This window comes from Halichoeres trimaculatus, unplaced genomic scaffold (assembly GCF_033239565.1).
Source record: "Halichoeres trimaculatus isolate MK-OKI-2021-1 unplaced genomic scaffold, fHalTri1.1 fHalTri1_scaffold_8, whole genome shotgun sequence".
Lineage (NCBI taxonomy): Eukaryota > Metazoa > Chordata > Actinopteri > Labriformes > Labridae > Halichoeres > Halichoeres trimaculatus.
In genome coordinates, this window is record NW_027437186.1 from 38,720,886 (window position 1) to 38,734,384 (window position 13,499).

The following is a 13,499-nucleotide window of genomic DNA, read 5'->3' on the forward strand; positions in this document are numbered from 1 at the left end:
TTTTTCAGTTGGACCGATCAGAACCATGAATTATCCGGCGAAGCAGGTCTGGCTTTGTCGTGCCAGCTGATCAGAGCAGAGCCGACTGTGGGCGGGGCTTTACCTTTCTCTGCGTGTCTTCACCAGCTCAGTTTACAATGCTAAAGATGTGTGGCTAACTGATGCTAACATCTATTGACAGAGCCGACCCGTTCAGACCAGCAGCGTTCAGTCATTAGCCAGTACAGGCTCAGACTAACCAGAGTTATTCAGCTGACATCTCCCACTGTGGGAAACAAAGTCATTACCTGTTCAACACAAACTCAGCTGTCTCTGCGTCAGTCAGTCGGTCTTCTCTGGCTCCATGACGCTTCGGTAGCTGAGCAGCTAGCTGACGTGAGAGGGGTAGTGGGGAAGGACGAGGTGGGACCATGGGCATGACGGTGCGAAGCGAGGGAGACGGGGGATTGGATGGACTCAACTAGTATGCAGCTTTGCAGCGGATATACTGAATGGATTTTTTTCGTTCTTTTTGCTCTTTATATTGTGTAGATCTGAACATAACAGCGCTATTTACGTTGTTATTAAGATGTACAAAGCTTCCAAACCGTAGACCATAGCTTTAACAGACACAGTGAAGCTGTGTTGTTCTTTTTAACTTGATCTACGATACATATCTCACCTGTCTCACCTTGTGATAGCTTTCATAGAACTTATATTCTTTTTTAAACCATCATCTCATGTTTAGCTTTATGAATCGGTAACGTTAGCATCAGAGCTAAAATTATCCCAGCTGGAGGTAAAAAAGAAAACAATCATTCCCCTACTTTCACAACTTTTCTGTGTCCCTTAGGAAACCTGTCCTCTAAACTTTCGTTGTGTTGTGGCTTTTGCCAATCAGTGACACCTACAGGCCACCGTCTAATGCTAACTGCTAGCTTAGCTTTGTGGGTTTTAATCAGAGAATCTCCTCTGACTCTGCAGGACTTCACCTGTTGGCTGTTTTTACGAACTGCTCCTTTATCTAACGACACAGATCCTGTCAGACTGACGACCCAGCTGTTTACAGCATCAGGTCTCACTTTTCACACCTGTCTCCTCCTCCTCCTCCTCCTCCTCCTCCTCCTCCTCCTCCTCCTCCTCCTCCTCCTCCCCCTCCTCCTCCTCCTCCCCCTCCTCCTCCCCCTCCTCCTCCCCCTCCTCCTCCTCCTCCTCCTCCTCCTCCTCCTCTGTTTCCAGACACCTGGCCCAGAACCCCTTCATCTGTGACTGTAACCTGAAGTGGCTGGCCGACTACCTGCGCTCCAACCCCATCGAGACCAGCGGCGCCCGCTGTGCCAGCCCTCGTCGTCTCGCCAACAAACGCATCGGACAGATCAAGAGCAAGAAGTTCCGCTGCTCGGGTAGGACAGCGCCTCCTCATGGCTGTCTCCACACCTCTCTGAACGTCTCTGTCCTCCTCTCAGACGGGCTGTTCCTCCTCCTCTCCTCCTCTCCTCCTCTCCTCCTCTGGGAGTGGTTATTATCTCTTCCCTCCACGTTTATCGAGTGCTCTCCTCTGGCTGGAGGGTTTCCTCGGCCTGTGATTGGCTGGGCTGTTCCTCCTCATCACTAACCCCCCCTGATAAAGAGGGAGGGGGTCATTGGCTGTTTCTCTTTGTTCCCGCCCTGTGAGTCTGGTTTCAGTCAGACCGCAGTGGGCTGAGCGGGGTCCAGGATGGTATGAGGGTTAGAGTTTCTGGACGTGCCCAGCGTTCCTCTGCCCGTCCCTGAGCCCCCGGCCTCCTCTTCCTCCTCTTCCTCCTCTTCCTCCTCTTCCTCCTCTTCCTCCCTGGTTGCTCCGTGCCGGGCTCAGGTTTCATCACGCTGTGCCCCCAGCCCTCCGTTTCCCCTGCAGCTCTCTTTGTGTTTGTGCTTCGCCGTCTGGCGCTGTGCATGGCTGAGGTTTCACACGTCTTCACTGCCTCATTTGTTGGGTCAGACCCTACGAAGAGGAGCGTCCATGTGTTTTTCTCCTCTTCTCCTCCTTCTTCTTCTTTTTGTCTTTCTCCCGTTCTCACCGTCTCACCCTCCCTTAGCAACGGCCAAATATTTACCGTCCTGAAGCATGTTTTTCCACGTGGCCGTGCTCAGAGACAGTCCCAGACTTCTCTGTTTACCTGTCATGTTCCTGATCATGTGTGGTCATATATGACTCCATATATGACCGATCTGAAGCATAGCAGCTCCAGCTATGCTGCTCAGACCCCCTCACTGACATCCACCCTCTTTTTGTCTCCATCACAGCCAAAGAGCAGTACTTCATCCCAGGTGAGTGGCTTGTTAATGTTCCCATCTGTCATCTCTTCCTCTCTTTAATTAGCGCTCCATAGCCGCGCCGCTGCATCATGTTTCCTCCATGTTTCCTCCATGTTTCCTCCATGTTTTCCATCACTTACAGTCCATCTGAATCACAGTCTCCCATCACTTAGAGGATAATTGAGTTTTATTACAGCCTGGCTCTTGTTTTGAGCTCCTGCCATGTCTCCTCTCTGAAATAACCAGCTGGTATTTGCTCTCTGAGGAACGTCTCGTTAGCTTTAGCTCGCTGGATGACGGCCATGTTTCCAGGAATGAGATGTTGGTGCAGGTTTAAAGATCAGCTCAGGTTAGGAGGGAAAACGCTCTGAGAGACGTGTCTGATGGTGATCACCTGGAAACCTCACGCCCAGAGTTCAGCGTCTGTTCACAACGTTCACACAAACACACCACGAAAAGAGACATCGCCGCATAAAAACTGAATTTACCCCCTCATAAAAAAACAATTTTATTCCTCTTCTTTTTCTTCTTCCACCCCTTTTTTTATCCTTCTTCTTCTTCTTCTTATTATTATTATTATTATTATTATTCTCCTTCTTCTTCTTCTTCTTTTTCTTCTTCCTCTCCTTCCTCTCCTTCCTCTTCTTTTTCCTCTTAATTTTCTTCTTCTTCTTCTTCTTCCTCTTCTTCTTCCTCTTCTTCTTTCTCTTCCTCTCCTTGTCCACCTGTTGCTCTTGTCTCTCTCAGTCCTGGTGTAGGGTGGTTTGGGGGCGGTGATCTGAAGCGGTGTCTGTGAGCAGAGCGCTGAGAGCTGACAGTGAATCAGAGGAAGCTGTAGAGAGATCAGGCTCTGTCAGGGTTAAAGTAAAGACACGGCCCTGAAACGTACAGATGTGAATCTCTGTGCTCTCCTGAGACGCTGGCTGTAATAAAAAGAAATGATCTCTTAATGTGGATGGATTCAGGGGGAAGCTGAGTTATTAGGGAGGATCTGAACCAGCTGACTGAGTTTGTGAGCGGCTGAAGCTCCGTGTGTGAGCGTCTGTTTCTCCTCAGCTCTGTTTGTCTGAGCAGATAGATCTGACAGGAAGTGGCTCTTTGCTTTGGCGTGAGCTCAGACAGTCACTCAGCGAGGGGGGGGGTCCTTTCTATCAGAGCTAAAGAAAACAAAGCCCAGCAGACGACCCAGATCACTATCAGCGGATGTTTCCGGACCCTTAACAAGAGAGCTCCAAGAAATAACTAGGAGGAGCAGTGTGTGTGTGTGTGTGTGTGTGTGTGTGTGTGTGTGTGTGTGTGTGTGTGTGTGTGTGTGTGTGTGTGTGTGTGTGTGTGTGTGTGTGTGTTAATTAACGTGTCTCTGTGCTCAGAGCAGATAAAGCTGCTCTCTGGCTGGTGAACACTGAGCGCGCTCTGTAAGCAGGAGGAGGATCAAAGCCAAATGTGATTAATGAGAGTTTCAGCCTCTGAATGATAACAATAAAAAAGCTTACACAGTACACACACACACACACACACACACACACACACACACACACACACACACACACACACACACACACACACACACACACACAGCATGGGAATCCTGTAACACACACACTGATGAGGAGGAACCAGGAGAACGTCTCAGTCTCCAATGATGAGTCACTTTCCTCCTCAGAGGAAAATCCTCGTCCTCTTCTTCGTTCCTCTGGTTTGTTTTGTTTTTGCTGTCAGTAAAAGTGTTGATGTCGTGATGACGACGATGACTCAGGATCACGAACCCCCCCCCGGCTCCTCCGGCTCCTCCGGCTCCTCCGGCTCCTCCGGCTCCTGCAGATCAAAGCTGGCTGTTCACTTTCATTACTTCCTCTCTGGCAGGAAATCCACTTCCTGTTGTCTGACCCCGTCAGGGAAAAGTTCCTTAATGACCTGCGCTGCTGCGTCTACTCTGAGCCGTGACACAGTTTCAGGAAAACACACACACACACACACACACACATACACACACACACACACACACACACAGTGAGTGTGTGAGTCACTGGGTCCTGCTGAGGATCTGGATCCTGCTTCATTTATTCAAACAGTCTCTGGAGGAAATGAGACGTGAGACAAAGTGACAGCCAGGAAGGAGAGGGGAGAGGAGCTCAGCTGGAGCTGGACCCACTAAGTACTCTGTAGGTAACTGAGCTGGACCGGGACCTGGGTCTGGACTCGTTCCTGACTCTGAGCTGTTGGATGTGGTCCTGGTGGACTGAGGTTTCTGCCTGTGGTTTGAGAGTTGACTGAACTTTAAAAGTTAGAGGGGCCTGTGGTTTGAAAAGTGAAGCCAAACCTGCATTACTGCTCACACCCAGCAGGGGGCGACAGGCATAGACTGGAGAGCACATGGACGTGGTGTCAGCCTTTGGTCTCTGAGACAGAAGTGATGAAGATGAAGAACTGGAACCAGACTTTGGTTGAGGCTAACGCAGTCAGAGGAAGACTGAGGAAGACCTTAAACGCCACACTCACCTGTCCGTCACACTCACCTGTCCGTCATGCTCACCTGTCCGTCACGCTCACCTGTCCGTCACACTCACCTGTCCGTCACACTCACCTGTCCGTCACACTCACCTGTCCGTCACGCTCACCTGTCCGTCACGCTCACCTGTCCGTCACGCTCACCTGTCCGTCACGCTCACCTGTCCGTCACGCTCACCTGTCCGTCACGCCATCTTCAGCTGTGATCTGACTCAGTGACAGTAAAAAACAAAACATCTTCAAACCCAGTGAGGTGAAACACCTGATCACTGTCCTGGACTAATGAGCAGTGTAACATGAGTGTTGATGGAGTCTGCTTTGCTTTTTGAGCAAGCCTCTGGTGGACACTTGAGGAACTGCAGTTCTTCCTTTCTGCATCACTCCTCACATCAGGAGGTCACAGCTCAGGTAAAGAGACACCTGTTCAAACATGGACCACATGACCGTTTCCAACATGTGGAGCCAAGACATGTGGAGCTCCCCCTGCTGGCTGGTTGAAGTCAGTCACAGCATGCAGACCTTTCACTTTCTGCTGAGTTCAGTCATAATTAAAGATTAATCTGATGCTAAAAACGTGGTTTAACACACCGAGCGCTCTGTTAGCGAACGCAGCTGTGCTATGCTGTGATTGGTCGAGACGTGGTTAAAGGAAAGTAACTGAGTCAGCACAAACTGCTGAACCTCTCACATCCTGTGACACTGAATGAGCCAAAGTCTGTGTTGTTACACAGGTTAGACTGGGTCTCTGTAGGTGGACTAGAGCGGGGTCAAAGGTCAATCCCTCTGCACGTGTGTTAGTCTGCAGTGCCTGTCACAAAACGATGAAGTGACAGAGCGAGGTTATGGTCTTTAAAGCTGGTTGTTGGTCTTTCACTCAGCATGTTGTCTGTTTGGTAAGGAAGGATAAAAACAGGACGAGCTCAAAGGTTCGATGGACGATCCACCGACAGCAGCTGGTTAAACTTTTTCATTCCTGCCGAACAAACACGGTCTGTTTTAGTTTCTCTGAATCAGGACGAGGATGGTAGAAACGCCAAACTCAGAGCTCTAAAGGGGGCATCACAGAGCCAGGGACACGTCACAGAGGCTACGTGGACTTCTTTTAGAGTCTGCTGGTCTGGGCGCCGCCGGTGTCCCGCTGACGTAACCTCCGAAGCTCAGGCAGGAGGTGCAGCGAAGTGAGCATGCGAGAGGGAACACGGAGCGGCGTCCTATCGGCAAACGCTGAGTTGTTCGCTCTAAATGGAACAAATGCACACACAAAAACTCAACACGCACATACACACACTCACACACACACACACACACACACACGCTGCTCTAAGTGGTTCCCACTGCTGATCCATTATTGAGCAGCCGTGATGTAACTGGCAGCACGCTTTCTGGCACGTAACGTCTATTCATAGCTGAGGAGGTGCAGGAAAACGTCCCGCGCTCCCCTCGCCGCCTCGGCCTCCATCAGGACAGACGGCGGCCTGCACAGCTCACTTCATCCTGTCGTCTTTTACCTCCTCCTCCGCCGTCTTCGCTGCATGCTTCTGCCTCCCTCGTGTCCTCCTCTCTGGACGTCCTCCCCCCACTCCCCCTCAGCCCCACCCGTCTACGCCTCCTTCCTCTGCCTCCGTCCTGCTTCCTGAGCGCCTCCCCTCCATCCTCCTGTCCCCGGGGCGCTCTGCTTCACTGCAGCTGGAGGCTCAGATCCTCTTTGGCATCCGTCTCTCCATCTCCTCCACCCCACTGCTCCCCCTCCATCACCTCGAAATAACTCACCCTCGCCCTCACCCATTCATCGCTCCCATGAATGGGCGGGAGCTGCAGGAGGCTGGGAGGGCGTCCGAGGTGAGCGGTTTGGAGGGGGTGCCGCCTTTTTAGGTCACAACAGGACGAACTCCTGGCTGAGGAGCGGCTGAGGAGCGGCTGAGGAGCGGCTGCGTGACTGGGAGCAGCAGGAGAGGGGAGCACATGTGTGGTATAGGGAGGAGGCTGGAGCGTGTTGGGTTAAAGGAGGACGTGTCTGCCTTTTCTCCCCTGCAGGAACCGAGGACACACGCCTGAACAACGCCTGTAACAGCGACCCGGTCTGCCCGCCCAAGTGCCGCTGTGAGTCCAACGTGGTGGACTGCTCCAACCTGAAGCTCACCAAGGTCCCCGAGCACATCCCCACCTCCACCACCGAGCTGTAAGCATCGGGCGGGGCGGCTCCACGCCACCCAGGCCTCAGCATTCAACATTTAATCATAATCTTTGCTCTGGGGAAACAGCAGGTTACACATGGTGACCACAAACACAAGACAGATTTATCATTTTCATTCATGTAAAGTTTCATTTGACGTATCAAAGCTGCAGATATTCATCTGAATTATATTAATTTTTAATTTTTATAAGAAAAACTCAAAAGAAACATTTGTGTCACAGCAGGAAACAAGCTGTTTTTAAACCAGTGTTTCCTGTATCGACCAAAAACATTAGATCACACTTCAGTTTAAGTTTTTCTCCTACGAAGTTCAGCTTTAACAACTGTTAGCTCACTGTGACCGTCTGATCCGTGTTAGCTCAATGCTGAGGTTGGTTTTTAAAACCGTCGGGTTATGATTCATGTTTTGGACGCCAAAGGTCCGGGGTTCAAACCCAGCCCTAAGGCCGAGCCAATGAAATCACAGGAAACACCTGGAGACATTTTTCCAGGTGATTTATAATCAGCTGAAGAAGAAATCACCACAATCAAAGAGTGAGTGCAGACTGAAATCAGGATTTATTTTTCTGTTTCCACCAGAAAAAGATTAATAAAAGCTGCTAGCGGCGTTACACGGGTCCTCGGGTCTTTTGCTGGTCCGTCATGACGTGCGTCTCAATGAGACGAACATGTTGGCGTTGGTTTCATCTCTCTACGACATTCCTACTGGCTGCTATGGCTGTTTCAGTGTGCCTAGATGGTGAGAGCTTATTATGGGATGTTGGGGAGTCAGATGATACCACGGTAACGTATCCTCTGCTGTGCTGAGTGACATCACCAGCTGCTGCATGGATGAAACTCCTAATCAGTGACACAGAGCTCAAGTAGAGTGGAGAGTGAGTTTATGAGTAATCTAATGTAAAGAAATCCTCACAGAGTCCAAAATTTTACCCCAATCTGTGTAAAAATATCATATTTTTGTAGGAAATTTTGTCAGGAATCCATTTCTGGCATTTTTAAAGCTGTAAGAGTTTTACTTTTTTCTCTAGAGGCTCAAATGCGTCAGAAATCCTGGCCCGGAGTGCTGAAAATAGTGGATTTATTTTAGAAAAGAGTCCAAACTACTTGTCATATAGGCCAGAATGTTGACTTAATCTGTGTAAAAACATGATATTTTTGTAGGAAATTTTGTCAGGAATCCAACCATGTAATTTTTAAAGCTGTATGACTTTTACTCTTTTCTCTAGAGGCCCAAATGCGGCATCAGGGAGATGCGTGTGTGGAGCTGTAACGTGTTCTCCTCATCTGTTAACATGGAGAAAGCTGAAAGCGGTCGGCAACTTTTAGAGCTCGCCATTCGAAAACCGGGCCCGAAATAACAACTTCCCGAACAACTTTTGTAGAGCAGGGTCTAGTCTGTCATGTGAGCGATTTTCAAACCGTAACTACTCATGGTTTCAGAGGAGATCAATTTTGCAGAAAGGGTAAAAATGTGAGGAAATCTTATTTTGAAAGGCAAATAGCCGGCTTCCTGTTGGAGATAGGTCAGGGGTATCAGTGTATGGTTTTTGCGTCCCAAAGAAACGAACATTTTGGTGTTGGTTTCATCTCTCTACAACATTCCTAGCCCGAGCTAGGGCCGTTTTAGTGTGCCACGGTTGCTGTACAGAGCTTATTATGGGATGTTGGGGTCAGTGTTTGGTATCATACAAAAAAATTTCGTGATTCTGAAGTGCGTGCCAATTTTGGTGAGTTTTTGGGCATGTTCAGAGGGTCTAATTAGCGTTCAAAGCGCGTGTGGAATAATAACAAGAAAGAAACAATAGTGCCGTCAGCTCAGGCCTCGGACCCTAATAATTAGATTTCTTTGGCGTTTGTGTGACAGAAGTCGTGATCCCGCGGTCAGCAGGTTTTTCTCGTTTTTACGTCAGAGTTATTTACCTGGATGACGCCTCACACATTCAGATTTGTTTGTTGCGCTGACCTCTGTTTGTCTCTTTTCAGGCGCCTCAACAACAACGACATCACCACGCTGGAGGCGACGGGCGTGTTTAAGAACCTGTCCCAGCTGAAGAAGATGTGAGTAAACACAGATCGCTCTTTTCTCCGGCCTCGGTCTGAGGGACTGACGCCACGCTCTCCTCCACAGAAACCTCAGCAACAACAAGATGACAGAGATCGAAGACGGAGCGTTTGAAGGCGCGTCATCAGTCAGCGAGCTGCACCTCACGGCCAATCAGATCGACTCGGTCCGGAGCGGGATGTTCCGGGGCCTGGAGGGGCTGCGCATGCTGTGAGTGAAGACACACGATCACGTGTTCCCATGTTCCTGTGTTCCCGTGTTCCCGTGTTCCCGTGTTCCTGTGTTGGGTTTCTAGGCTTCACGTGTCGTCGTGTTTTTACAGGATGCTGAGGAACAACAAGATCAGCTGCGTCCACAACGACAGCTTCACCGGCCTGCACAACGTCCGTCTGCTGTCCCTGTACGACAACCAGCTGACCACCATCGCCCCCGGAGCCTTCGACACGCTGCAGACGCTGTCCACGCTGTGAGGCCCCACGCACACGCCCACGCCAACGCCGGCCTTTAACCAGCGCTCACGGTTCCCGCTCTGACAAACTCTCCCTCTGTCCCAGGAACCTTCTGGCCAACGCCTTCAACTGCGACTGTCGGCTGGCCTGGCTGGGCGACTGGCTGAGGAGCAGGAAGATCGTGACGGGAAACCCTCGCTGTCAGCGCCCCGGCTTCCTGAAGGAGATCCCCCTGCAGGATGTGGCGCTGCCGGACTTCCGCTGCGAGGACGGTGAGTGGTGGCGAGGAGCGACGTGTTGGTGGGAAACCAGGCAGCTCTGAAAGCCGTGTTGTTTATTCTTTGTTTGTTTGTTGGAGCGTACTGTTTGGATTCTGGAGAAAGCGTCTCGTTAGCAGAGTTTAGAGCCAGGCACGGTCAGACTCCTCTCCTGCCCGTCGTCTCCTCCTCTGGAGCACATGTTTCATTTTATTTCTTGTTGTAAAAACATCCAGGCCTCTGAAACACGAGTCGTCTCCCTGAAAGATCCTGAGTGATGCTGAGAGATAACGTTCCTGTTTGGTTTCTGCAGATAAACTCTTCCTGTCAGGCTCTAAATCTGCCTCTTCTCCAGGTGAACTCCCTCAGAGCGTATCTAAAGTTTCGTGGCGGGTTTGAATGAAGCGACGTGTCTCTGAAGCAGATAAACTTCTTCATTAACGTAAAGAACCTCCATGTGTGTTAAACCGTCTGTGTCTGACTGATGAAGACGTAAGCGGCGCTCTGAGCTGCTGGACGTGTCTGAGACCGTGGGAGATGGCGGCGTGATTGTGCGGCTCCTTTGTTTACTGAATGGATTGCCACTCAGTGCTTGGTAAGCTGCCGCTCGATGCGCTCGATGCCGGGCTGAGTGGAGCTATTGAGCTGTTTGCCTTATTGATCAGTCAGCCTATTTGCACCTGAATGAGTGTCAGACTCGTCTCCAGGCCTCAGGCAGCCTCCATTCTTCCTCCGCTGGTCGATATCACATTAGTGAGGCTCTTCTTTTTCTCTCTCCTTCTTTACTTTACACATTTTTCACTTCCTGCTCTCCCGTTGTCTCAGCGCTCCTCCGTCAGCTCCAGGGCTGTTTGCTTCACATGTGGGATGTATGTTTCTCTCTCCTCTGCCAGGGACGACAGCTCATATTTTTCTCCTCCTCCTCCTCCTCCTCCTCCTCTCTGGTCTCTGAATCTGCTTCTGTTTTTTTCCCAGGCCAAGAGGAGTCAAGCTGCGTGCCCAGACCTCAGTGTCCCGCTGAATGCACCTGTCTGGAGACCGTCGTGCGCTGCAGCAACAAGCACCTCCACACCCTGCCCAAAGGCATCCCCAGGAACGTGACCGAGCTGTGAGTCTCTGAGCGTTAGCTATGGTAGCTGCATTTTCTCCCATCAGTGAGAGTTGCAGGCATCACTGTCCGCTTCCCGGGCTATGAACGAGTCTGAGGGGAAACCAAAGGAGGCGCTGAAAGAGGTAGAGAGGTATGAAAGAGATAAGAGTCAGTGAAACAGAGGAGGTAAAGTCAACAGTCATCATCATCAGAAGAAGAAGAAGAAGAGGAAGAAGAGGAAGAGGAGGGAGTTGGGGTCAATAAACTGCACGTTTTCTCTCAGACATTCTTCCTCTGTTTCCTGCAGCCCTCAGGGCCAGCACTGATGTCACTCTCACACTGAGAGCCAAGGAGAGTGTGTGTGTGTGTGTGTGTCCGTGCATACTTGTGTGAGGGCCAAAAGCCCGTCCACAGGAGCACAGGGGAGCAGGAGGACATTTTAATGAGCACTTTTCAATGGAAAGGGGAGGGAGAGGAGAAGGTCTGGAACTTTCCAATACTGCACACACACACACACACACACACACACACACACACACACACACACACACACACACACACACACACGCACACACACACACACACACATGGTGGAAGCCTGGAGGCCTGTCATTGTCCCAGCAGGTGTGACCAGGTGTGCCCCTCTGCTCTGAGCTTTCATCTCGTCATCTGGAGAGTTTTCTACTCCGTCATTATCCCAAGTGTCCTCTGCACCGTCATTACCCATCATTACCTCTGAGCCCAGGGGCGCCCGGACTAACCACTGCCCCCCCCACTGCCCCGCCCCTGAGTACAGTCAACAACAATAGCAGGAGAAAGGCCTGCAGCTGCACCCAGAGGGGACGGACTCTGGATCATCAGGGCCACAGTCCTCTGGTCCTCTGGTCCTCTGGTCCTCTGGTCATCTCTGCAGACGTGATGTCAGCTGTGGTGGCTCTAACACACGCTAACACATGCTAACACATGCTAACACACACATGCATGTAGTGAAAAGTGGTGTAAACGTCAGTCATTTTTCTGCCTCTTCCACTCTCTGAGCGGAGCGACTGGTTGAGCAGAGTCTGTCCATCTTCAGCAGTTTATGTACAGAGAAACAGAAGAGCCCCAGAGTTTGGGATCTGGTTTCAGTCTTTATATCAGGTCTCAGGAACGGCCCCTTTCTGCTCACGGTGTCCCTCAGGGTCCAGTTTTCAGCCCGCTGCTGTTGTTGCTTTGAGGGTCTGGTTTTCAGATCTATATATCGCGTCTCATTCCTGTTCATGGGGAGTGGTGAACAGATCTCTCTGTGGCTGACTGTCCCTGAACCACGGGGACAGAGCTTGAAATGTCTGAACTCTGTGTGGACGTTCAGACTTTCCGTCCAGCGTTTACCCTCGCTGACTGCTGTTGTGTCTCTGGGTTCAGGTACCTGGATGGGAACCAGTTCAGCGTGGTGCCGAAGGAGCTCTCAGCCTTCAAGTATCTGCAGCTGGTGTAAGTTTTCCTCTGCTCTCGTCTTTTCTCGTGTCTCTCTGTGAAATGAAACGTCCTGAACCTCTTCACCTTCCTTTCAGGGACCTGAGCAACAACAAGATCAGCTCTCTGACCAACTCCTCCTTCTCCAACATGAGCCAGCTCACCACGCTGTAAGTCCAGCCTGAGCCGGGCCGCTCTTTGTCTCTGGGTCTGACAGCACAGTTTGATCTACAGACCATGTCGTTATTTTTGCTTTGCAGGATCCTGAGCTACAACTCCCTGCGCTGCATCCCCAAAATGGCCTTTGGAGGACTGCACTCCCTGCGTCTGCTGTGAGTAGAAATAGATTTTATATGCATGAATATACCGAGCACAGACTGTATGGGTCCGTCTGTGCAGAGGAGCCTTAAAACAGCTTGGTCCTGAAGTCTGGGTCAGAAACACGGTCAGCGTGGAGACGACGGGGAAATGATTCTTCTTTCGTTTGTTTCCTGACGAGTTTAAGTCTCCATCTAATGATCACGCTCTTCATTTTGTTACTCAACGTCTGACTTTTAGCGCCGTGTGAGGCTGTCTTTGGTTTAAACCACATGATATCACAGAAACCTCTGCTCCTGTAAAAGACAAACTGTTATAATCCTTCCATTCCTCCAGATCTGGTCATAGCTCCAAAGGAAACAGTCTGAGCAGAAAACGACTGTGAGTGTTCAGGAAACAAAGGGTTAAATCACTCTCCACTGCAGGTCTTTGACTAAAACGTGTTTGATCTGAAGAAATCAGTCCACCATCCTATTTTTAACACCAACACTTCCCCACCATGAAACTTTCTCTCCTCTCCACGTGACTCAGATGTTTTAAACGTTTCTTTGTTGTCACATAATTTTAAGACAGCTTTCAGAACAGGCGCCTGACGGCGACGCACAAAATGAATTATTACAGGATATTTTTACTGCGCTGCAGAAACGTTGAGAATCTTTGAAACACTGCAGAGACTGAGGCTGTCTAAACAGTTATGACAGCTAACACACACACACACACACACACACACACACACACAACCTACGACCTATTTTCTGTCTGAATGTCCAACCCTCTGGTCAAACCTGAACTCAGACATCTGCCCGCTCATCTCTTCATGCCCAGAGTTCATCCCCACCTCAGCCAGGGGCTGCCCAAAACTTCACTCATCACTCCCACCTGGCCACCC

The 13,499-nt window shown here is 50.4% G+C and overlaps 1 protein-coding gene across 4 annotated transcripts in view; it reads left to right on the top strand.

The window, feature by feature from the left end:
- The window catches only part of slit1a (slit homolog 1a (Drosophila)), a 123,209-nt gene that overhangs the window by 95,060 nt on the left and 14,650 nt on the right, over positions 1-13,499 (top strand). For 2 of the 4 annotated variants that reach the window (XM_074675412.1, XM_074675409.1), the window contains exons 14-24: positions 1,219-1,382; positions 2,266-2,289; positions 6,820-6,964; positions 8,963-9,037; positions 9,108-9,251; positions 9,364-9,507; positions 9,596-9,762; positions 10,723-10,855; positions 12,242-12,310; positions 12,391-12,462; positions 12,553-12,624. In XM_074675412.1, the coding sequence (XP_074531513.1) occupies positions 1,219-1,382; positions 2,266-2,289; positions 6,820-6,964; positions 8,963-9,037; positions 9,108-9,251; positions 9,364-9,507; positions 9,596-9,762; positions 10,723-10,855; positions 12,242-12,310; positions 12,391-12,462; positions 12,553-12,624 (1,209 nt within the window). The remainder of the gene's footprint in view (positions 1-1,218; positions 1,383-2,265; positions 2,290-6,819; positions 6,965-8,962; positions 9,038-9,107; positions 9,252-9,363; positions 9,508-9,595; positions 9,763-10,722; positions 10,856-12,241; positions 12,311-12,390; positions 12,463-12,552; positions 12,625-13,499) is intronic. The other 2 variants (XM_074675408.1, XM_074675410.1) reach the window with 1 other exon arrangement.